Source organism: Enhydra lutris, unplaced genomic scaffold, assembly GCF_002288905.1.
Source record: "Enhydra lutris kenyoni isolate GAN:26980312 unplaced genomic scaffold, ASM228890v2 scaffoldscaffold6, whole genome shotgun sequence".
NCBI classification, from domain to species: Eukaryota; Metazoa; Chordata; class Mammalia; order Carnivora; family Mustelidae; genus Enhydra; species Enhydra lutris.
The window spans coordinates 29882461-29906732 of NW_019154090.1; the positions used below are offsets into that span (position 1 = coordinate 29882461).

The 24272-nt window shown below is 44.3% G+C and overlaps 1 protein-coding gene across 2 annotated transcripts in view; it reads left to right on the forward strand.

The window, feature by feature from the left end:
• Positions 1-21279: 21279 nt before the first annotated feature.
• The window catches only part of LOC111141351 (pantothenate kinase 2), a 42237-nt gene continuing 39244 nt past the window's right edge, over positions 21280-24272 (forward strand). For both annotated transcript variants that reach the window (XM_022493830.1, XM_022493829.1), the window contains exon 1: positions 21280-21565. In XM_022493830.1, the coding sequence (XP_022349538.1) occupies positions 21301-21565 (265 nt within the window). In that variant the 5' untranslated portion in view covers positions 21280-21300. The remainder of the gene's footprint in view (positions 21566-24272) is intronic.

Genomic DNA, 24272 nt, shown 5'->3' on the forward strand with positions numbered 1-24272 from the left:
CAGGACCTGGGATCATGACCCGAGCCGAAGCCAGCGGCTTAACCCACTGAGCCACCCAGGCGCCTCAGCTGGGAGAATTTTTGATAAAGGCCCTCTGTTTCCTCCCGAGGCAGCATTAGGCATTCCCTTCTTAGTTGCTTGGTCTCTGTGGGGGAAATCCCATGTGAAGCAGTTCAAAGAGTGAGCAGCATTGGGTTCCCATTTTAGTGAGAGGAGACCAAAGGGGGTGCCTCCATGGACAAGGTCCTTGGAGGGGTCTGGCTACGCTCCTGTCCCAGAGAGGCGACATCTGGGTATGTCCAGTGGCAGCTTGCCATTACATCAGGGGCCTCTGCCAGGCTCTGATAGAACCCTTCCAGGAGGCAGAAATGACCTATCTGGGCTGGATTCAAATTTCACAGTCTGTCCCTTGCTCTTCCAGGAGTCTCCTAGGAATGGAGTCATTCAGGCCTTGAGGTCACTTGCTCTCTGTGAATTGTCCTCACCTTCCCCCAGGGAAAGTAGTGTTTGGCATTCCTGGTCTAATCTGTGCTAGAAGTGACTAGTCTCCATGGATGAAAATCCCATGTTTCCCCTCTGCTCACCTTTCTGCTTTCTTCCCTGTAGCCTAGGGCCATGAGGCTTATACTTGGTATTGGGCACAGTCCCCCGGCATTCCGCACTCCCGCAGCAGCTGGTGACGGTGATAGTAATACACAGGGCTGCTGCTTACCCTATACCTTGCTGTGTGCCAGGCGCTGGACTAAGCATTTTACAGAGATCAACTCGCTCAGTCCTCAGCCCTAGGCAAGGGGCACCGTTCTGACCCAATGTATAGCTAGTCTGCAAGACTGGGAGGGAGCAAGGACCAGAGGAGAACGTGCAAGGGAACGCTGTGACCCCTGAGCCCCAGACCTAGAAGTTTCCTACTCTTGCTCATGACCCACAGCTGTTTGCATGTCTGGAGCTGGGGACCCCATTTAAAACAAGATTTCACACCATCACGTTCCTGCCCAGTGTGCCAAGATCTGCCCCATGTTGCGATAGTGTAATAATGTGCAATATAATAACTAATGGTCTGAAGGATGTTGTAACAATAGGACTGTCATCACTGTGTGTGCATGATGGGTGCCCAGGCTTAATGGCCTGAGGCTCTGAGAGGCAAGGCAGGGGGCACAGGCTAAAATGCCCGGCCTCCAGAGGCCGGTTTGGTGTAGCAAACATTTATCTATCTATCTATCTATTTATTTTATTTATTTATTTGACAGACAGAGATCACAAGTAGGCAGAGAGGCAGGCAGAGAGAGACGGGGAGGTAGGCTTCCCACTGAGCAGAGAGCCCCATGCGGGGCTCGATCCCAGGACCCTGGGATCATGACCTGAACCGTGGGCAGAGGCTTTAACCCACTGAACCACCAAGGCAGCCCGCAAACATTATTTATTAAAGGATTCTCCGTGGGGCACCTGGCTGGCTCTGTCAGTGGTGTGCAACTCTTGATCTTGGGGTTGTGGATTTGAGCCCCATGTCGGGTGTAGAGATTACTTAAAAATTAAAAAAATTAAGGATTCTCCAGTGCTGGATCTAAGGCCTAAAAGGAGTAAGACCCCTGCTTACCCTCCAGTGGTTGGGAATGGCTCACAAAGTGAGTTGCAATTAGGCTTTCATATCATACTTTCATGTCCTTATACAATGTTTTGCACCTACTGTGTGCAGAGTGTTGGGAAAGGCATCAGAGACAGAATGACAAAGCAAAGACCTCACTCTATGGGCCCCCTTCCACTACCCATTGTTTCCAATACAATAGTGAGTTGTCTAAAGGAGTGTTCCTGAAGCAAGGGTGGTGGTAGGGAGGAGGCACAAGTGTTGTTTCCATCAGTTATGTACTACTAATAATTACTATAACTAAATCCAGGGAAACAGTAATACTTAGAGCCTATAGGGAATCAGAAGAATGTGAAGTGTAAATTTACAAAGACACCCAAGCAGAAAGGCTACAATCAAAGGGTCTGGCAAGATCACATGTCAGTGAAAACAGAGCAGCTGAAACTTTCAGATACTGTGGGGGGAATAGAAGTTGATAAAACTGTTTGCAACCTGGCAGTAGCCTACTGAAATTGACCTTGGATGTAGCAATTCCATGCCTGGGTATGAACAGCCCAGCAAGGAGAGCTTCTGTTTACCAAGAGATGTGTGCAAGAATGTTACTCTTTTCTTTTTTTTTCTTTTCTTTTTTTTCTTTTCTTTCCTTCCTTTCTTTTTCTTTCTTTCCTTCTTTCTTTCCTTCCTTCCTTCCTTCTTTCTCTTTCTTTCTTTCTTTCTTTCTTTCTTTCTTTCTTTCTCTTTCTTTCTTTCTTTCTTTCTCCCTTCCTTCCCTCCTTTCTTCCTTCCTTTCTCTCTTTCTTTCCTCTCCTCCTCCTCCTCCTTCCTCCTACTTCCTCCTCCTCCTCCTCCTCCTTCTTCTTCTCCTCCTCCTCCTTCTCCTTCCTCCTCCTCTCCTCCTCCTCCTCTTCTTCTCTTCCTCCTCCTTCTTTTTCTTCCTCTCCTCCTCCCCCCTCCTCCTTTTTCTCCTCCTCCTCTCCTTCCTCCTCCTTTCCCTCCTCTTCTTCTTCCTCTTCCTTCTCCCCCCCTCTCCTCCCCCTCCTCCTCCTCCTCCTCCTCCTCCTCCTCCTCCTTCTTCTTCTTCTTCTTCTTCCTCTACTTCTTCTTCCTCCTCTTCTTCTTCTTCCTCTTCTTCCTCTTCTTATTCCTCCTCCTCTTGTTCTTCCTCCTCCTCTTCTTCTTCTTCTTCTTCTTCGTCTTCTTCTTGTTCCTTTTCTTCTTCCTCTTCTTCTTCTTAGTGCAAGAATGTTTCTAACTGTGATGTTTATAATAGCCCCAAACTGGAATCAGCCCAAAGAGCTCTCCAGGCTAGAATGGATATAGGAGCTGGGGTAATGTCACAAAATAGAATACTGGGATATAGCAATGAGTATGAATGAAGACCTTGCTCTACACAACATGGGTAAATCTCGCAGACCTGGCATTGAGCAAGAGAAGTCAGTACACACACAAAAAGTCCTCACTGTGGGATTCTATTCCCATAAAAAGTACAGAAATAAGCAAAAATCCATGGGATTGACGGTCAGACTGGTTACCTTCGGGAGGGATAGAGGCAGAAAGGGACATTCTGGGGGGTGGCTCTACCTCCTGATTTGGAGGAGATAGAGTATGATGTTCTGTGTCCAGACTCCTGCTGCAGATACAGAAATACACCAAGATCACCTAAATGAGAACAAACAGAGGCTCTTCCTTCAGAGCTGGCAGAAGAGTCAGCCACCACCATCACTTGCATTTGGCAGGAAGGGACGCAAAGGCAGGGAGGGGGCAAGTGTCACAGTGGGAAAGAAAGGGAAGCTCCGAGTGTGTTATGATTGGAGATGGTTTACCTGGGAGGGACGCTGGAGGCTGGCTAGCTAGAGGGGGCATCTCTGTGGTTGGTTGGGGAATTTGCTTTCTCTGGTTGGTCCTGAGTTGGTAGAGATAAGGTGTGGTGGGGACTGGGAAGAAGCTGCCAGACACTGAGTCCTAGTTGTTCTGGGCCCACTGCTGCAGTTCTGGGGTGTGTTAGCATGTGCATGTGCGCACACACACACAGTGATGATAGTCCTAGTCTTACAACACCCCTGAGACCATTAGTTATAATATTGGGCATTATTACAGTATCGCAACATGGGGCAGATCTTGGCACGCCGGGAGGAACGTGTTGGTGTGAGGTCTCATTTTAAATGGGGTTAAATTGTGGTTTGGCTTTCCAGGCTGGTTACTGCAGAGGTTTGGGGTCAGAGTTCTAGTGTCATACCTGGTCTGGCCCATGTCCGTTTGTATATTCAGTCTCTCAGAGGGAAGAGTATGGGCGCCGAGGGGGACCTCCCCTGCTGGAATGGGAGGTGGGTGGTCACATACATATTTCCCCCAGTTCCCTCTCCCTCCCCATGGCCTGGGGGCCTGCCTGTGAGAGTGAGCCCCCCTGCTCCAAGACTTTGCTGAGCTATCACACCCACCAAGTGTCTTTTTCTTTTAGGCCTGGTGTAAAGCCCAGCTGCTATTGGAAGGCTTCTTTGGTTAGACCTCTCTCATTTATTAGGCTTCCTAAGTTATTAGGAAGGGTTTATGGCTTGCCTCAAACCCTGCAGGGTAAATTCCCATTCCCTTGCCTGTATTTTAAAAGCCTATACTGAGTATCTTTCTTCTACATATTCAATACTGTTTCTATAAAAAAACAACAAAAACAGCACCCAAAGTACCCGCTCCCACCAGATACAACTTTTTATTTGAAGTAACACATACATACTGGAAAGCGTACTGAGAAAGGAATTAAGGAATCTGCGGCAAGAAGGGTGGAGGCGGGCAGAGAGAGCAGGGGGTGGGGGGAATGTGAAGAAGGGGAGGAAGCCCTGGGTTCCACTTCTGGGTCCACAGCCAACTCATGGCATCCCTTATCCTCCTGGACCCACAAATAGTGGGTGATGTCAGATCCTTGCTCCTCAAATCCTTCCTTCTCCAAGGCTCAGTCCCATCAGCCCTTGAGTGTCCTTGGCTCGGACGACTGTACAGACTTCCTTCCCCTCCTGTTTTCTCTTCCCCCATCCCCAGGTGCCATTCCACACCATCTGAATCACTGATTTCCTAGCAATCAGACTCTCTCTTCTATTTAATCAATTCACTTGTATTTAACATAAGAAGAAAGCAAAAGTCCTTTCATTATCACATGCAGCTGGAAATCGGCTTCTTGCGGGAGGCCTGTCCAAAGGAATGGGGAAAAAGAGAAACTGGTAATTGTTGAAAGAATGACTTCTTTGCCTACTCGCTGTCACGACATCCTTAGAATTGTGGGTCCATGGATACTCATTTGTAGTCATTCTACTATTATTACTTCTAGAACTTACGATCCTTGGACATTTCCTTCATTCAGCTTGCTGTTTTGAAGGTCTACGATGACCAGATGTCAGCTTGTAGTGAGGCTACTGCAGTACAGAGCTTTCAATCCGGGTGGCTCGTTCAGGACCTCTCCCCCTTTTCCCCCCTGCCTTCACTGTCAGGAGTTTTCCGTTCTCAGGGTGTGGGGCAGCCTGCTACCTTCTGGCCTTGGCTCAGTGGACTCCTTCCCACCCAGTCCAGCAGCAGCCAATCTCCTCCTTTGAATATTCACCTTCTTTATAATCTAGTCTCTTCATTTATTTTTTTATTTAAAAGTTTTTTGTTTGTTTAAGTAATCTCTGTACCTTACATGGGGCCCAAACTCATGAGCCTGGGATGAAGAGTTGCACGCTCTTCCAACTGAGCCAGGCACAGGTGCCCTTAATCTAGTCTCTTTAAAACTTTTTTTTTTTTTTTAAGATTTATTTATTTGACAGAGAGATAGCAAGAGAGAGAAAGAGTGTGAGCGCACAAGCAGGGGGAGCTGCAGGCAGAGGGAAAGGGAGAAGCAGGCTCCCCGCTAAGCAAGGAGCCCGATGCAGGGCTCGATCCCAGGATCCCGGGATCATGACCCGAGCCGAAGGCAGATGCCCAACCGACTGAGCCACTCAGGTTTCCCTAAAAACATCTTTTAATTACACAGGGAATACATGAAAATCTGCTTACTATAAAAAATTAAAACCCCAAACCAAGCAGTTTTTAGGCCGGAGATTCTCAAACTTCAGTGTAGATACCACTCCCTTGGGGATCTTGTGAAAGGCCGGTGCGGACTCATGCAGTCACTACGTTTCTGAAGAGACTTTTTTCCTTCCAAGATTTTAGTTAAATTCAAGTTAGTTAACATACAGTGTAGTATTGGTTTCAGGAGTAGAATTTAACGATTCATCACCTACATATACTACCCAGTGCTCGACACAACAAGTGTGCTCCTTGATTCCCATCACCCAGTCACCCTATCCCCCGACCTACCTACCCTCCAGCCACCCTGTTTGTTTTCTATAGTTAAGAGTCTCTTATGGTCTGTCTCCCTCTCTGTTTTTATCTTATTTTGTTTTTCCTTCCCTTCCCCTGTGTTCATGTGGTTTGTTTCTTAAACTCCACATAGGAGTGAAATCATACGGTATTTTTCTTTCTCTGACTTAGTTTGCTTAGCATAATACCATCCATGTTGTTGCAAATGCAAGATTCCATTCTTTTTGATGGGTGAGTAATATTCCATCACTTCTCTATCCATTCATCAGTCAATGGACGTTGGAGCTCTTTCCATAATTTGGCTATTGTTGATAGTGCTGCTGTAAACACTGGGGTGTGTGTGCCCCTTTGAAACAGTATTTTTGTATCCTTTGGATAAATACCTAGTAGTGCAATTGCTGGGTTGTAAGGCAGTTCTATTTTTAAAATATATTTTATTTATGGGGCACCTGGGTAGCTCAGTCGCTAAGCATCTGCCTTTGGCTCAGGTCAGGATCCCAGAGTCCTGGGATCGAGCCCCACGTTGGGCTCCCTGCTCCTCGGACAGCCTGCTTCTCCCTCTCCCACTCCCCCTGCTTATGTTCCCTCTCTTGCTGTCTCTCTCTCTAATAAATAAATAAAATATTTAAAATATATGTGTGTGTGTGTATATATATATATACATGTGTATATATATATATATATATATATATATAAACACACACACACATATATAATATATATATATAATTTATTTATTCAGAGCACCAGTGGGGTGGGAAGGGTGAGAAGGAGAGGGAGAATCTCCAGCTGACTCTGAGCTGAAGGTGGAGCCTGACATGGGGCTTGATCCCATGACCCTGAGATCATGACCTGAGCTGAAATCAAGAGTCGGATGCTTGCAAAGGAAACAGTCAACAAAACAAAGAGGCAACCCACGGAATGGGAGAAGATATTTGCAAATGAGAGTACAGACAAAAGGTTGATATCCAGGATCTATAAAGAACTCCTCAAACTCAACACAAACAGAACAGACAATCATATAAAAAAAGGGCAGAAGATATGAACAGACACTTCTCCAATGAAGACATACAAATGGCTATCAGACTCATGAAAAAATGTTCATCATCACTAGCCATCAGGGAGATTCAAATTAAAACCACATTGAGATACCACCTTACGCCACTTAGAATGGCCAAAATTAGCAAGACAGGAAATAACATGTGTTGAAGAGGATGTGGAGAAAGGGGAACCCTCTTACACTGTTGGTGGGAATGCAAGTTGGTGCAGCCACTTTGGAAAACAGTGTGGAGATTCCTCAAGAAATTAAAAATAGAGTTTCCCTATGACCCTGCAATTGCACCTCTGGGTATTTACCCCAAAGATACAGATGTAGTGAAAAGAAGGGCCATCTGTACCCCAATGTTTATAGCAGCAATGGCCACGGTCACCAAACTGTGGAAAGAACCAAGATGCCCTTCAACGGATGAATGGATAAGAAAGATGTGGTCCATATACACTATGGAGTATTATGTCTCCATCAGAAAGAATGAATACCCAACTTTTGTAGCAACATGGACAGGACTGGAAGAGATTATGCTGAGTGAAATAAGTCAAGCAGAGAGAGCCAATTATCATATGGTTTCACTTATTTGTGGAGCATAACAAATAGCATGGAGGACAAGGGGAGATGGAGAGGAGAAGGGAGTTGAGGGAAATTGGAAGGGGAGGTGAACCATGAGAGACTATGGACTCTGAAAAATAATCTGAGGGTTTTGAAGGGGTGGGGAGTGGGAGGTTGGGGGAACCAGGTGGTGGGTATTGGAGAGGGCACAGATTGCATGGAGCACTGGGTGTGGTGCAAAAACAATGAATACTGTTATGCTGAAAAGAAATAAAAAAATTAAGAAAAAAAGAGTCGAATGCTTAAGTGACTGAGCCACCTAGATGCTCCTGTACTTTTTAATAATTTGAAAATTACTTTGTTTATTTTTATTTTTTTATTTTATTAAAAGATTTTATTTATTTATTTGACAGACAGAGATCACAAGTAGGCAGAGAGGCAGGCAGAGAGAGGAAGGGAAGCAGGCTCCCTGCTGAGCAGAGAGCCTGATGTGGGGCTCGATCCCAGGACCCTGGGATCATGACCTGAGCCGAAGGCAGAGGCTTTAACCCACTGAGCCACCCAGCCACCCTGAAAATTACTTTCCATACTAGAATGCAAATGCCCTGAGGTGTTTAACATTTTGAAGAACCTCCTTACTGTTCTCCAGAGTGGCTGCACAGTTTGCATTCCCACCAAGAGTATAAGAGTGTTCTCCTTTCTCTGCATCCTTGCCAACATCTGTTGTTTCCTGAGTCATTGACTTTAGCCATTCTAATAGGTGTGAAGTGGTATCTCACTGTGGTTTTGATTTGTATTTCTCTGATGCCAAGTGATGTGAAGCATCATTCATGTGTCTGTTGGCCATTTGTATGTCTTCTTTGGGTAAGTGTTCATGTCTCCTGCCCATTTCTTAACTGGATTATTTATTTTTTGGATGTTGAGTTTGATAAGTTTTTTTTATAGATTTTGGATACTAGCCCTTTATCCAATATGTCATTTGCAAATATCTTCTCCCATTTTGTAGGTTACCTTTTAGTTTTGTTGATCGTTTCCTCAGCTGTGCAGAAGCTTTTTATCTTGATGAAGTCCCAACAGTTCATTTTTTCTTTTGTTTCCCTTGCCTCCAGAGATGTGCCTATTAAGAAGCTGCTGTGGCTGAGGTCAAAGGGGTTGCTGCCTGTTTTCTCCTCTAGAATTGTGGTGGTTTCTTGTCTCACATTTTGGTCTTTCATCTAAGGAGACTTTTTTGAGTTAAAAACAAAGAACAGTAGTTGAAAATGTCCTTCACTCTCCTGTAAGTTTGAGAGACATCATTCTTTGCCTTTGCCTATGTACAGTGCCATTTGATAATCCTAACTTAATCCCATCTGTGGCTTGGGAGTGAGGACTCTCTGTTTGTAGCAGTGGGGTGCAGGGTCTCCTAGCCTCTAGACTCTTCTATAGCTCCTCATAGTACCCCACAAAGTATTGTTGCCAAGTTTACTAGGTCTTTGTTGAATTGAATTTAGTTCATACAGCAATCCAAATGATTTGGTCCTTGTTTCAGTTGATTGAGGACCCTCGACTTCTGATTTTTTCTCCACCATGTGCAGGATGACCCACCCAAATCACTGATGAACTGGAGAACAGGGCAAATCCAGAGCCAGAGCCCCACACAGTGCCACTGAAGACCATTGGCCAACCAGCCTCATCAGCTGACCTCACCGTTACTCAATCAGTATTCTACGCTCCCTATCGTCATCTACTAGTTAAGAGTATATATAACACTGGGCACCTGGGTGGCTCAGTTGCTTGAGCAACCAACTCTTGATTTCAGCTCAGGTCATGATCTCAGGGCTGTGAGATCAAGCTCCAAATCAGGCTCTCTTCTTGTCCCTCCCCCTCTGCTCTTCCCCCCCATGCTCTCTTTCTCTCTCTCCAAGATAAAGAAATAAATAAACAAATTCTTTTAATAAAAGAGTACATAGAACAATTCTAGTGGAGGTGTATCTGCTAATGAATGCTGCAAAAGAAAAATCAGGCCAATACTTAATAGCGTAAAACAACACATTTCGTATCTCATGGTTTCTGTGGGTTAGGATTTCAGGTGCAGTCTCACTGGGTCCTTTGGCTCAGGGTCTCTAATGTGTTGGCTGGGGCTGCAGCCATCTCAGGGCTCAACCTGGAGAGGAGGATTCACCTCCAAACTACTCTTTTTTTTTTTTTTTTTAAAGATTTTATTTATTTGGCAGAGGGAGAGATCACAAGTAGGCAGAGATGTAGGCAGAGAGAGAGAGGGGGAAGCAGGCTCCCCGCTGAGCAGAGAGCCCGATGCAGTGCTCGATCCCAGGACCCAGAGACCATGACCTGAGCCGAAGGCAGAGGCCCAACCCATTGAGCCACCCAGGCGCCCCTCCAAACTACTCTTGTGGTTGTTTCAGGGTACAGTTCCTTTCTGAATTGTTGCTCTGAGAGCTTCACTTCCTGTTGGCTGTTGGTTGTTGGCCAGAGGCTGCCTGCCCTCCATTCCTTGCTGCATGGGCCTCTCCATAAAGCAGCTCCCAACATAATATCTTGCTTCATTAGAACAAGCAGGAGAAAAGAGCTAGAGAGAGTGAGAGCAGAACAGAAGTCACAGTCTTCGTAAATTAACCTTAGAAGTGATATCTCATCACTTTTGTAAATTGCACTCACAGGGCAATTTACCAGGACATGGGGACCATTGGGAGTACCACTGTAGAAGTTTTCTGCTATAGAAAGGGAAGTTGACTCTGACCTGCAACAGGACATATATATGAATTCTTTGTCCCAGCAATCCCATTTCTAGAAATCTAAGCCCAGAATACACTGGCGAAAATAAACAAAGATATATGTACAAGGCTAATCATTGTGGCACACTTTGTAAGTAGCAAAAGACTCAAGGGACACCAGGGTGGTTCAGTTGGTTAAGCATCTGCCTTCGGTTCAGGTCATGATCTCAGGGTCATAAGATCGAGCCCCCCATGTCGGGCTCCCTGCTCATCAGGGAGCCTGCTTTTCCCTCTCCGCCCCGCTGCCCCTGCTTATGTTCTCTCTCCCTGTCTCTCTCTAATAAATAAATAAAATATTTTAAAAGAAGGAAAAGATGGAAAATGTGTAATCTTTTATTTAAGAAAAAAAGCTTTTAGTTAAGAGTTGAGTCTTGGTATCCCATGTGACTGTACTGGGAGAGGACTTTAAAAACCTGGGCCTGGTTTCATCTGGACTTTGCCTCACATAGCTTTCCCTTTGCAGATATTGGTTTGCATCCTTTCCCTGTAACAAATCTTAGCCACGAGTACTACTAAAACCAAAAGAATTTGGACTGGAATCTCTTGTCTGTTTTCATGAAAGGGTAAACCAAAAACTAATCGCAAAAATAGTTACCTATAAAGAAAGGGCAGGAACAGAAAGGAGGGTTCAAGGACAGAAGCTAGACTTTTCTGGATGTACCTTCTTTTGTAGATTTGACTTTGGAACCATGTTACTGTTTTACATAATTGTATAACAAAGTTAAACTTAAGATTTTTTTTATTTTGGGGAGGCTGGCTGGCTCAGTTGGAAGAGCAGGTGACTCTTGATCTTGGGGTTGTGAGTTTGAGCCCCACGATGGATGGAAAGATTACTTAAATAAATAAAACTTTAAAAAAAGATGTTTTGTAGCCCTAAAAATGGGGCAAAAAGAACTCAATTGTGTATTGAATTGATGCCTGAATCACACAGAGAGGAATTATTTCAACTTTAAAACACAACAGTTTGATTTTTCATCTGTAGTGCAATATATCCTTAGGACAAAAAAAAAAAAAAAAACTGCAAGGCAATGTTAAGCAGTATTTAGTAACCATATTGCTGGTGATAATATTGGTATTTTTATTCTGAAACTATTATCTCTAATGATAAAGCAAATAAGTAGTGAATGTTGTTAAGAACTTGGATTTTTTTAGGACAAGATAAAAGAGAAATATAAAACCAAAGGAATTAAGTAAAATCTCTAGAACCTTAAAAATGAATGGAAAAATATTAATATAAATGTATGTTATATTTTTCTCCTTATAAAAGTAGGTTTTCTATCTATATGCTAAAAGGGCCTAGAAACTGAACAACCCAGTAGCAATGTGCACTCCTGGTGTCCAAATTGTGACCTCTAAACATCATTTCCTACTGATAGGAACAATTACTCCTTGGAGAAATGTCTGATTCAAGATCTGGACAGGAGATTTCTAGAGTTGAGGCTGGAACCTCTCATCATACCAGAGAACAAGGAAGCTGTGTAAGACTATTAGAGTCACGTTTAAATGATTATGGAGTCAATCTGAAGGGCTTCCATTGACCAAATGTGGCACCAATTTGAACATCAAAAAGAAGAGTGATTCCAATGGATTGAAATTCACCAAATGTTGTAAAATGCATGAGTTCATAATAACACTAAAAAGAAAATCATTCATTAGTCACCTCAAGAAGACACTAGAAAACCAATTCATTCTGAAACCTGGTCAATAAAGAGAATCAATCCTGCTTTAAAAAAAAAAAATAGAAAGAAAAAAAAATGGGGTTCCTGGCTGGCTCAGTAGAGCATGCAACTCTTGATCTTCTTTTTTTAAAAAAGACTTATTTATTTATTTGAGAGAGAGAGCAGGGGCAGAGGGAAAGGGAGAGAGAGAATCTCAAGCAGGCTCCAGACCTAACTGGAGCCTGACTTGGTGTCTTGATCTTACTACCCCGAGATCATAATCTGAGCCAAAAACCAAAACTGGCTGCTCAACTGACTGAATCATCCAGGCACCCCATGCTACTCTTGATCTTGAGGTTGTGGGTTCGAGCCCCACGTTGGGTATAGAGATTACTTACAGGTAAAATATTAAAAAAAAAAAAAAAAAAAAAGAATCAGGGGCACCTGGAAGGCACAGTTGGTTGAAAGTCTGACTCGGTTTCAGCTTGGTCATGGTCTCGGGGTCATGGGATTGAGTCCTGAACTGGGCTCTACACTCAGTGCGGAGTCTGCTTGGGACTCTCTCTACCTCTTCCTCTGCCCCTCCCCACCCCCCCCAATATGCAGGCTCTCTCTCTCAAGTGAATAAATAAATCTTTAAAAAAGAATCAATCTTGCCTTTTCTATAGAAGTTATACTTCAGGATACCAAAGAGCTGATGGATAAAGGTTCTTTATAAAAGAATTCCAATTAATTAAATGCAGAAGAGATAAAAGAATTAGAATATCACAATTTTGCACCCCCTAATAAAATAATGGCTATATCATCATTAGACAATGTCACCAATAGTTGCTGAATCCAGTAGGTAAAAAGCTGATGGAGAACTTTATAATGGATGGACCAATCTGATGTTCCCTGAACCAAATGACCAATCTTAACATCTCAAAAAGAGGTAATAAAGCAAGTAAGTAGTTAATGTTACAAACTAGGATTTTCCTGTTCTGATGAGACAAATAAGAAATAAATAGCACCACCAATGATGAATTATTTTAAATAAAGCAAACCTGAATCTAATCAAGACTTTAAATTATGGGGTGCCTGGGTGGCTCAGTGGGTTGGGCCTCTGCCTTCAGCCATGGTCTCGGGGTCCTAGGATCGAGCCCCGTGTAGGGCTTTCTGCTCCGCGGGGAACCTGCTTCCACCTCTCTCTCTGCCTGCCTCTCTGCCTACTTGTGATTGCTCTCTGTCAAATAAATGAATAAAACCTTTGAAAAAAAAAAAGACTTTAAATTACAAGGATGCAGTCATCAAAATCAGAAATGTGGAAATTCTTCGGGGCAAACAATCTGGTTTCTTCAATAAATAAATTGCAAGGAAAATAAATGGAGAGAAACAGGTTAAAAAAGATTTAAGAGACAAAGCAATGAAATGCAATATGTTGACTTTGGAAAATGAATTTGACACAATTATAAAAGATTGAAAATCAGGGAAAGTTAAATAATGTGGGGTTCATGATACTTGAGGGTTTTTATTAAGATTTTATTTATTTTTTTGAGAGAGAGGTAGCATGGGGAGAGGGGAGCAGAGGAAAAGGGAGAGAGAGAATCTTAAGCATCCTATCTTAAGAATCTAAGATTAAGGGGCGCCTGGGTGGCTCAGTGGTTTAAAGCCTCTGCCTTCGGCTCTGGTCATGATCCCAGAGTCCTGGGATCGAGCCCCGCATCGGGCTCTCTGCTCGGCGGGGAGCCTGCTTCCTCCTCTCTCTCTCTGCCTGCCTCTCTGCCTCCTTGTGATTTCTGTCTGTCAAATAAATAAATAAAATCTTAAAAAAAAAAAAAGAATCTAAGATTAAGCATGGGGCCCAAACTCACGACCCTAAGAACAAGACCTGAGCTGAGATCAAGAGTCAGACACTTAACCGACTGAGCCACCCCACCAGAAATGATTCTAGTTGTTCTACATATATTATTTAACTTTTCCCCAAGGCCCATTACATTTATCTTTCCATTAACATTGACAATATATATTTATTTTTTCAGTTAAAATACCTTGGGAAGCAGTCTATAGTATCTAAAGGTATTACAAATTCCTTTTGATGGCTGCATAGTGTTCCATTGTGTGGCCCAGTCATTTTTTATTCAACTGAGGTTTAGCTAGGTTAAGCAGCTTGCTGAAAATCACTCATCTGGCGCTGGTAGGATTAGGACTAAGGTCTGGCTGACTCCAAAGCATGTATTCTAAATTAGTGTTTCCCAGACTTTAATACATATGTGAATCCCCTGAGGCTTTTGCTGAACTTGCAGATAAGGTGGGTCTGGGGTGAGTCCTGAGATTCTGGCTTTCTTACAAACCACTCATCATGCAAAGCAAGGGCAGCCTAGAAAACTTGGTCTGAGCATTGACTGCACACTGGGATCACCTGGGAAGTATTAAAAACTCAGTGATAATATATATCGGTGTTCTCTTTCGGTGAATTAGGCCAGCTACAGGGATTATTAAGGATAGGACAATAAATTCTGCAAGAGCCTCCATCTGCCAATATAAGGTAGACAGTTTTCTCTTGTGCATTTGTCTCTTCAGCTGCCTGAAATATGAGGATCCTTGAGAAATGGGCTTGCCCTTATGGTAGGAAAGTTATCGTTCAAAATATTGGATCATGGGAGAGGATGGGCTTGGTTTCCATCATTACTGTTTTAAGACTCTGGTTGCAAGTAAGAGAAAACAATGTAAGTAAATTAAGAAAAAAAGGGGTGAGGGAGTCATAAGAAATATTTTATTTTTATTTTTATTTTTTTTTAAGATTTTTATTTATTTATTTGACAGAGAGAGATCACAAGTAGACAGAGAGGCAGGCAGAGAGAGAGAGAGAGAGAGAGAGAGAGAGAGAGAAGCAGGCTCCTTGCTGAGCAGAGAGCCCAATGCGGGACTCGATCCCAGGACCCTGAGATCATGACCTGAGCCGAAGGCAGCGGCCTAACCCACTGAGCCACCCAGGCGCCCTCATAAGAAATATTTAAAAACATTTTAATGTTACAGGAAGGGACCCAAAGACAGGAAAGTAATCAGCCCAGGAAAGGATGGAAGTTGGCAAGACTGGGAGAACTGGCAAAGCACTCTTGTTTTTCTGGTTTGCTCTGTGCATCTGTTCATTCTTGGGTCTCTCTGCAAATCAGCTTTCTCTTTTCCCTTGCCTGCATGGAGGATGTGGGATCACACTTTGAGAACTGAGTCCCTGTTCCAAGGTGTTGGGTTATGGATGCAAACATGGCTATTGGAGCCTAATCTACATGTAGGTAGGGGGATTTCTGGGTGAAGAGGGAATGGTTGTGAGGTGGCAGGTATGAAACATTGTCTACTGCAAAGATGTTGGGATTTTAAAGAATCCCAAAGTTGTTATTGACACTGTAATGATTTATTAACACATTGTGTATCTGTGTATTACACTGTGAAAGGCACTGTGGGGGATATGAAGGTGCAAACTTTTATTCTAATAGCTCTCAAAGTCTAGTTGGAGATTATAAAACATGTATATCAAGAATGTTAAGACAAGGAAGTATGTGATACGTGTCATTAAGACTGACGTATTTTAAAAGATTAGAAGATTCATAGCTAAGTGTGGTAATCTGTGAGGACTTTAAGGAGGAGGTATCTTTTGGGATAAACCATGGAAATTGGGTTGAATTTTGATTAAGCAGAAATGAGGTGGGAGGAATTTCATGTAGAGATGAAGGATGAGGTTTACAGCTGGGTAAGAGTCAAGTCTGTCTGGAGAGCTGGGAGATTCCTTTTGCTAGAACATACTATGCAAGTGTATGGGAAGTAATGATGAAAAGTGGAAAGATGCTAAATGTGGGACTCCTTGTATATTAAGTGTTTTTTTAAATTTTATTTATTTATTTGACAGAGAGAGAGATCACAAGTAGGCAGAGAGGCAGGCGGAGAGAGAGGGGTAGGGAAGCAGGCTCCCTGCTGAGCCGAGAGCCAGATGTGGGGCTCCATCCCAGAACCCTGGGATCAAGACCTGAGCCGAAGGCAGAGGCTTAAACCCACTGAGCCACCCAGGCACCCCTATAGTAAGTGTTTTGAATTTAGTTCTGTAGGTGAAACCTTTTTCTTTTTTTTTTTCTTTCTTTTTTTTTTTTTAAGTAGGCTCCATGCTGGGGTGGGGAATGAACTCATGACCTGAGATCAACTCGTGACTGAGATCAAGAGCTGAGCTGAGATCAAGAGTCAGAAGCTAAACAGAACTAGCCACCCAGGTACCCCTCATCAAGACCTTTTAGAGGGGAGATTATACCAGCACCTGGGAGCAGTGGGCCTGGAAAGTAAACCAGAGGCAGAACAAGTATTTAGGAGGCAACCGAAATAAAGTGCTCCCAGAGGGCTCTTTTTGTCTCATTTGATAGCTACTAGACACTTGTGGCTATTGATCATTTTTTAAAAGTTTATTTATTTATTTTAATAATCTCTATACCATACCTAATTTGAAGCTCAAACTCAAAACCCAGAGAGCAAGAGTTGTGGGCTTTTCAGACTGAGCCAGCCAGGCACCCCAATGACCACTTCTAATGTGACTAGCGCCGCATGCTGAAATAATAATGTTTTGGACATATTGGGTTAAATATGCTAATAAAATAATTTCACCCATTTCTTTTTACTTTTAAATATGTGGCTACTAGAAAATTTAAATTACCCATGTGATTTGTATATATTTCTGGTGAATAGTGCTGGACTCAAGGAAAAGGCACATGAGAGTGAAGAATCATGTTGCCCCGAGGAACAGAAATGGCAGTGCCATTAAGAGAACTGAGGAAAGGGAAGCTGTTGAAGAGGAAAGAGGACAAACTTGTTTTCAGAAAGCAGATGCTTTTACAAAGATAAGTTTCCCCTTATCTGCAAGGGATACGTTCCAAGACCCCCAGTAGGTGCCTGCAACCACGGAGAGTACCAAACCTTACATACCTGTTTTTCCTGTTAATACACAACTGTGATAAAATTTAATTTATAATTTAGGCACAGTAAGAGATTAACTACAGTAATGACAAGAAGGAACAAGTATAATAGTCTATTGTAGTAAGAGTTTTATCAATGTTATCTCTTATTGGACTGTACTCATTCTTCTTCTTGTAATGATATGAGACAATAAAATACCAACGTGATGAGATGAAGTGAGGGCAACGATGTAGGTGTTGTTATGTAGCCACTGGCTACTGGTGACCTTCTGACAGTATTTCAGAAGAAGGATCATCTACTTCAAGACTGTGGTTGACCACAGGTAAATGAAGCCTGGGAAAGTGAAGCTTCAGATGGTGGGGGGTGGGGGAGAGGGGGGTCTACTGTAGGTTTATTTGAGGATGAAGATAATATTAGCCATCAAGCTGGATCACCTGGGTGGCTCAGTTGGTTAAGCAGTCGACATTTGATTTAGGCTCACATCACGATCTCAGGGTCATGAGATGGAGCCCCGCGTTGGGCTCTGTGCTGGGCATAGAACCTGCTTAAGATTCTCTTTCCCTCTGACCCTCCCCCTTTCTAAAAATAAATAAGCAAGCCATTAGGCTTTCAAAATGGAAAGAACTAGATCTTCATTGCTTTCACTATAACAGAGATGTGAGTGATTTTTATATCCAGAGATGAATTTCCCAAAGTGTGTCCAAGGAAGAGATTCTGTGAAAAAAGGATTCCATGGTCAATTACATTTGGAAAATAGATGCATAGCTGAGTCTCCTCTCGGAGGTATATGCACATGCATATATAATGTCTAGGGGCTTAGTAACTTCCTGTCTATCCTATCCTATTTTTGTCCTTTGGAAGAGATAATAGGCAAGGTTTCCCCCAATTCTCCAAACCATTATATTCTGGAAAAAAAGACCACGTACTTGAAAGGGGACTGATTCCATGCTTTTCATTTCCCTGGCACCAATACAGTCCAGTAAAAGGAGAAAGAAGTTGGTCTATAAAAGTCTGTGGCTTGGCACTCTTGTGATACTTTCAATTTTTTATTCCCCAGTGATGCTCTATTTTAGCTGCAAGAAAACTCAATAGAAACTCAGGGAGGGTCCGTCCCCGGGCTGTTAGATAGTAGTAAGAGATGAGGAAGTGAATCTTCTCTCATCTGGGGGCCAGAGGGCAGACTGTGGGTCCTAAGGTGGCCTCCAATGACTCTCTCCTTCCTGGTATTCACATTCTTGGGTAATATCAACCCAGTCTGAAGAAGTCTCATCTGTGTAATAATAGGATATTGCAGCCATGATGGGTGTATGACTTTCCAAGCTCAATCTTAAAAGATACTGCGATTTCTGCATGTTTTCCCTGGAATCACTAGCTTCGGGAGAAGCCAGCTGTCATGTTGGGAGGACACTCAAGCAACCCTATGAAGAGGCCCACCCATGTGGTGGGAGCTGAGGCTTCCTGCCAAAAGCTAGTACCAGCTTGCCAGTCATGTGAATAAGCCATCTTGGAAAGTGGATCCTTCAGACCATATGCCCTCAAATGACTACAACTTCATGAAAGAGCCAGAACCATCCAGCTCCAGCTAAATCACACCCAAATTCTTGACCCACAGAAACTGAGATAATAAATATTTATTACTCAGCCACTAAGTTTTGGGGTTATTTCTGACCTAGCAAAAGGCAACTAATATGGTAGATGTGTATCCTGTGTGATGTTTTGTCATGGAAATGGCTCTAGATTTACAAATTATTACTTTAGAATTTGGTTAGTTCCTCTAAAACATTATGCTTACCATGCCCTCTGGTGTGTATACCAGAACATAGTCACCTCCAGCCCTGAGGTGTGTATTCAGGTGTGTATACCAGAAAACTGGTTTTCTCTGATGTGTATACCAGAAAACTGGTTTCTCCCCGAGGGTAAATTATTGAGAGAAGTGATAAAACAAAACAAAACAAAACAAAAAATTAATGATACTCTCCCTTTAAACTGTTCTAATAACCAGAGAGAAAGAAAATCTCTTAATCGCTCCTTTTATTTGACGTTTTGGAAAAAAACAAAAAAACCTTGCTCCACGAAAAATCTTCAATTTCTTTCCTTTTCCTTAAAATACATGTTTTATTTAAGTAAAACACACATACAGAAAAGTGCACGAAACACGTGAACATCTTAAAGACACATTGCAAAGTGAACACACCCATGTAGCCACCACCCAGACCAGAGAAACTGAACATTCCCAGTCCTACAGAAATCTATCTGTTGCCCTGTCATCACGACTCTCTTCCCCTTCCCCCACAAAACCCCATCATCCTGATTTCTAATCATTTATTAATGTTGAACTTCATATAAATCATACAGTATGTATTCTTTCATGTCTGTTTTCTTTTGTTCAGTGTATTTGTATTTTTCATTTAGGATTATAAACATCTTGCCTAATTGCCATTCACGTATACTTCATCCGTTATTTTAGATAAACTTTAGAGATAGCCACAAACTGTCAGTAAGTTTACACCACAGAGTGAGGACACATATATTTATTTAGATATAAATATCTAAATATATAAATATTTATATATTTATTTAGAGGACAAAAAGCCTTCTAAGAACTTATTGGAATTTTACTGAATCTGTACCTTTTGGTTACTGTAAGGCAGAGCGTAGCTGAACTTCTCAGGAATCCAGGCTCTGTCATTTTTTAAGCTGTGTGTCTCCAGTTAAGTTGCCTCATCATCCCAGTGTTGCTTAGAGGATTAAATGACATGTAAAGGCACTCTCTACACTGTAAAAAACAAACAAACAAAAACAAACAAACAAACAAAAACCAAACTACACAGGTATTTCAGGTGTTGTTTTGCTACTGGGGTTCATCTTGGGAGTCTTGGATGATGATGATTTCTGATTCTTCAGGATGACCTATCAGAACTCACAGCCTAGGATGAAAGCTCCCTCAGGTCAAGGAGGACCACATTGCTGGGGGGTAGAAAGAAAGATAGGCCACACTGGGTGCTGAGATTTAGAAGACTAGCTACAGGTGTTCTTGGTTCTTGTAGGATTCATCTGGGGTGGCTTCTTGCAGGAGTTGCAATTTCCAGAGTTTGGATATAGGATTTCCAGAGTTATTCCTGCAGTGAGGGGAAGCTAGTTTGGAATAAGCGGTTAATTTTCTTCAACGAGCAAAAAAACTCATCTTTCTTTTCAGCCGGCTACTAGCAGTCATTACGGGAAAAGTGAAGAAAATGAGGGCTATCACCCAAGGGACAATACAGTGTCCTGGGGTAGGCACTTAACCAATAAGTAGCAAGCAAGAAAAGCACAGTCTCGCTAAACTTGATGGAGTGAGGGAGTACCCTGAGGATACAGAACAAGGCAGCATCATTTCAGGCTGGGGTAACCTTGGGAGAAGGGTTGGTTGGTAAGGCCTTTGGTTGCAGTGAGTGGTTATCTCAGGGCTGGAGGTGACTATGTTCTCGCCCCCACCCCCCAAAAGGGAAGATGATGATTAACGCGCACACACGTGCACGCACACGCCCCTAACAGGCTTCAAGGCAGCCACCAAATCCTTCTATGTCCCTCCAGTGCGCCGCACAGAAAAGGAGTCCAGACTGTCCTTCAAAAAGCCAACCCTACTCCCCGGCTCCCACACCCCCTCCTTCAGCACAGGCGGGTGGCGAAGGGTTTGTAACCCACCTCTTTCTTCCAGTTGCCATGGAGACCAGCCCCAGTCCTTTCATTCCTTCTGGTACCGGGAACATTTCTCCAACGCAGACGGAATGGAGGGGGCTTAGCCCAGACACGCCCGTGGCGGTGCTGGGGGAGAGAGTGGTGGTAAAAAACATAGCGCGGAGGAGCTGGCGGCCTCGAGGGCAGCGGCGGAACCAGGCCGAGGGACAAAGGCTAAGGTCAGCCGCGGTTCAAGCCCTTCTCTTTGCCAAAGTCTGGCGGCCAGACGCTGAGGGGCCCACTGTTGGGCTGGAGCAGGGTGCGGGCTGGGAGAGACCCGACGCAGCAGCGGGGCGGGACGCTGGGGCTGGGGAGCGGACCGGTCCACCTGTGCGGGCGGGTGCGAAGGCCCCTCCACCCACACGTCCATTGGGCGGTGCCGCCATCACTCTCGCCTCAGCAACACCGCCTTCCCCGCGGCCAAGCCCGGGTCCCCTCCCCCGCCACTCTCCGCCCCGCCCCGCCCCGTCCCGTCCTGGGAGCCTTTCATTGGGCAGAGGCGCTGTCGATCCGCCTCGAGTGAGGGAGACGATTGGACGCGAGGCCTTCGGGCCGCCTCCAGCCTATTTGGATTGGTTTGCTGCGCGCTGGCGCAACGGAAGAGGCGGCCGGCGGAGGGTGCGCTTCTGCTTGGGTTGGAGTGCCGCGGCGGAGGCGACCAGGGACCCGGCGCTGGGGGGCTGGCTGGGGCGGCAGCGGTGGCTGCTGCGGATGGGAGCGGGCCGGCTCGGCGTGCCCATGGAACGCCACGGCAGAGCGGCTGATACCTCCTCCTCTTCGGCGGGGGAGCCGGCACCCGAAGGGCCTGATGGGCGGCGGCGGGAGCTGCTGCGGCGCCGGGCAAGCAGCGCCTCGGAGCCCCCCGTCGGGGCCTCGGCTTCGGCGGAGGGCGTCAGACGAAGCCGGCCCGGCTCCTACAGCGGCGCCCCCTCGGCCTCCCGCCAGCGCGTCGAAAGCCTTAGGAAGAAGCGGCAGCGTAAGTGCTCGGCGGGTCGTCCTCGCGGCTCGCCCTGCCCCCTTCCGGCCCGGCCGCCGTTTTTCCCGCGCGCTGGCGCGGGGACAGTGCCCTCGCACGGTGGTCCCAGGTTGGTGCATGGGCTGGCATGGACCAGACTGGAGGCCTCGGGTCCAAGCCCTGGGGATCGGGTTTCGGCCCCCGCCCAACCCTCTCGCGCAGTGGACCGCGCTTCCCGGTTGTGGGATTGGAGGGTCTTTACCCAGGACCCTTTCTCGCTCATTTTAGCTCCTTGGGTATTTCTTTGCCTGCGAGTCACGTGATTTAATCTTCGAGAAGGCTTCTTTTGACTCTTCCACCGCCTCCCCTCCTCCTAAATCCTCTGAATCGCCAGTGTCTGCCTGTCTTGGGTTTCCAGAGAGCTGTCCAAGACGTCAGATCCCTTTAATCTGAAGATTTCGGGCTTCCTGGGAAATGGTTAACGAGTTGCTGCAGGCCTAAAATTGGATTCCGTGCTCCGTGCACTTAAGCTTTGGCTGCTTTTCTTCCCGTGAGAATTCGGGTCATCTCTCACCCAGATAGCTCTTCTGTTTTCTTTGCATCTGTTTGCTGATACGATTCAGGACTAGCATTCTGGGCATGAAGGCTTTTTCTTTTGAGGGAATCTCGCCTTGGCAGTTGCATATGCTTTTTCCGGGGAATCGGTTTCTCCATTTTATTATCAGGCTTCATTTTCTGCGTGATAATCTAATACAGATCCCCCCTCCCCCCCCTTTTTTTTTACAGGTCTTCAGTTCAGGTCCTCTGGCAACCATTGCTACTGTTGAAAGTATCCACTTCTTAATACTCTGATAAGAGCTTATCATATAGTGACACTTTACATGTGGTTAGATTCCCCCCCCCGCCCTAAATTTCTCTTTCAGGAAGTCAGCTTGTTCTAAGATTATTTATTTATTTATTTATTTATTTGAAGAGGGGGCACAAGCAGGCAGAGTGGCAGGCAGAGGAAGAGGGAGAAGCAGACTCCCCACTGAGCGGGGAGTCTGATGCGGGACTTGATCCCAGGACCCCTGGGATCATGAGCCGAAGGCAGTCACTTAACCAACTGAGCCACCCAGGCGCCCCAGTCAGCTTGTTTTAAATGCAGATTATGAGAGTGAGGGAAAGTGGCAGGGTGAGTGTGAGATCTTTACTGGATGCCTTAGTCCACCTGGTTTGCTTTACCTTTATCTTCTGTGATTTGGATGATTAAATATTAAATGTAGTTCTCTTTCGCTGTGAAAAGTTTGGGAGTCTCAGTTATTTTGTCTTTTCTATTTTCTTGAAAGAAATTTGAAAAACAGGTTAACTGCTCTCAACCTATACCATTTCTAGAGCCAATTACTTGGTTTGTATTTTATTTGAGAAGCATCTGATTTTTAAGCATTGCACAATGTTAGTTCCTAACTGGTTTCGTATTACATCATTACAGATGGATGTAAAATCCAGGGATTCGGCAAATAAGAATCCCAGCCATGTAGCCAACCGTTTTTAGACCATTGGCCATAAGGATCTAAATAAGTATTGTATTTTGGGTGTTTGCAAGGGTCAGGCACTCTCCTTAAAATTTTTAGGGATTCTTCTGAGAGCTTTAATAACTTCTTCGTACTCATAACTGAGGTAGGTGGTAGTATTCCATTTTACAGATGAGAAAACTGGGGCACATTTGCCTTGTGTAAAATGGCTTGTGAGTGGTGGAATAGAAGTGTAAATTCAGGAAGTCCAGCTTCATACATCCTCTTAACCACTACGCTTTATTGAATTGTTTATTTTCAGTTAGCTGTTTCTTCATTGCTGTGAGTTCAAGCATTATATCCATCTTTTGTGTTCAAGGCTTACTTGAGGTGAAAATTTCTAGCTCCTGTGGAAGTACTTCCAAATATTGAGTATAGAAATGACCTTGGGAGTTAAATGCAGATTCCTGGGGTCCATCTCTATTTGTTTGAATCAGAATCTGGAGAGGGTTCTAAGAAGTTGCATTTTAAAACTCATTTAGGTACAGGTGGCTCAGAGACAGCTCTGGAAAACTCTGGTTTAAACTGTCTTGGGTGCTAGGGGTGGCATGTAAGGTGGTTTTGAGATGTCTTTTAAGGAACTAAGACCATTATTCGTGTTGTACGGCTTACTTTTCTGTTTTTATGTTTGGTGCTTGTCATGGTCTCCTTTACTGCTTTCTCTGATAAATCATGAAAAGCCATCTCAGGTAATGAGACCTGCCAAAGAAATAAACAAGGTATTGTTCTTTCTCCATTTATTTTTTCTTTTATTATTCAGTGGTGCTCCTGGTTCGATGGAGAGAGATCCTGTTGATTGCTGAACCCTTTAAGAATGGTTTTAACTTTGAGAGAATTCAGTGAAGACTAAATCTCTGTATTTATCTTTGGGGAAGTTGGCTATAGGGTAGTGCCGCCTTTCTTTTAAGGTTAGCTGGCCTCCTTCTGATGTCCTTATACTACTTGTCTAAAGGAGACTAGTAGTCATTTGAAACAAGAAGGAGCTACTCAGTTTATTTTAGGAATTCTTGTGGTCCTGATTATAATCTTGTTCTGCTACGCATGTTCCCTAGAGCAGTGTGATTCTCAAACCTGTTCTCATCCCAGACTTACATAGGCATTAGGGATGAGGCTAGGCACGTCTGTGTTTAAGAAGTTCTTCAGAAGTTTTAGATTAGATGGAGTATGTCTCACAG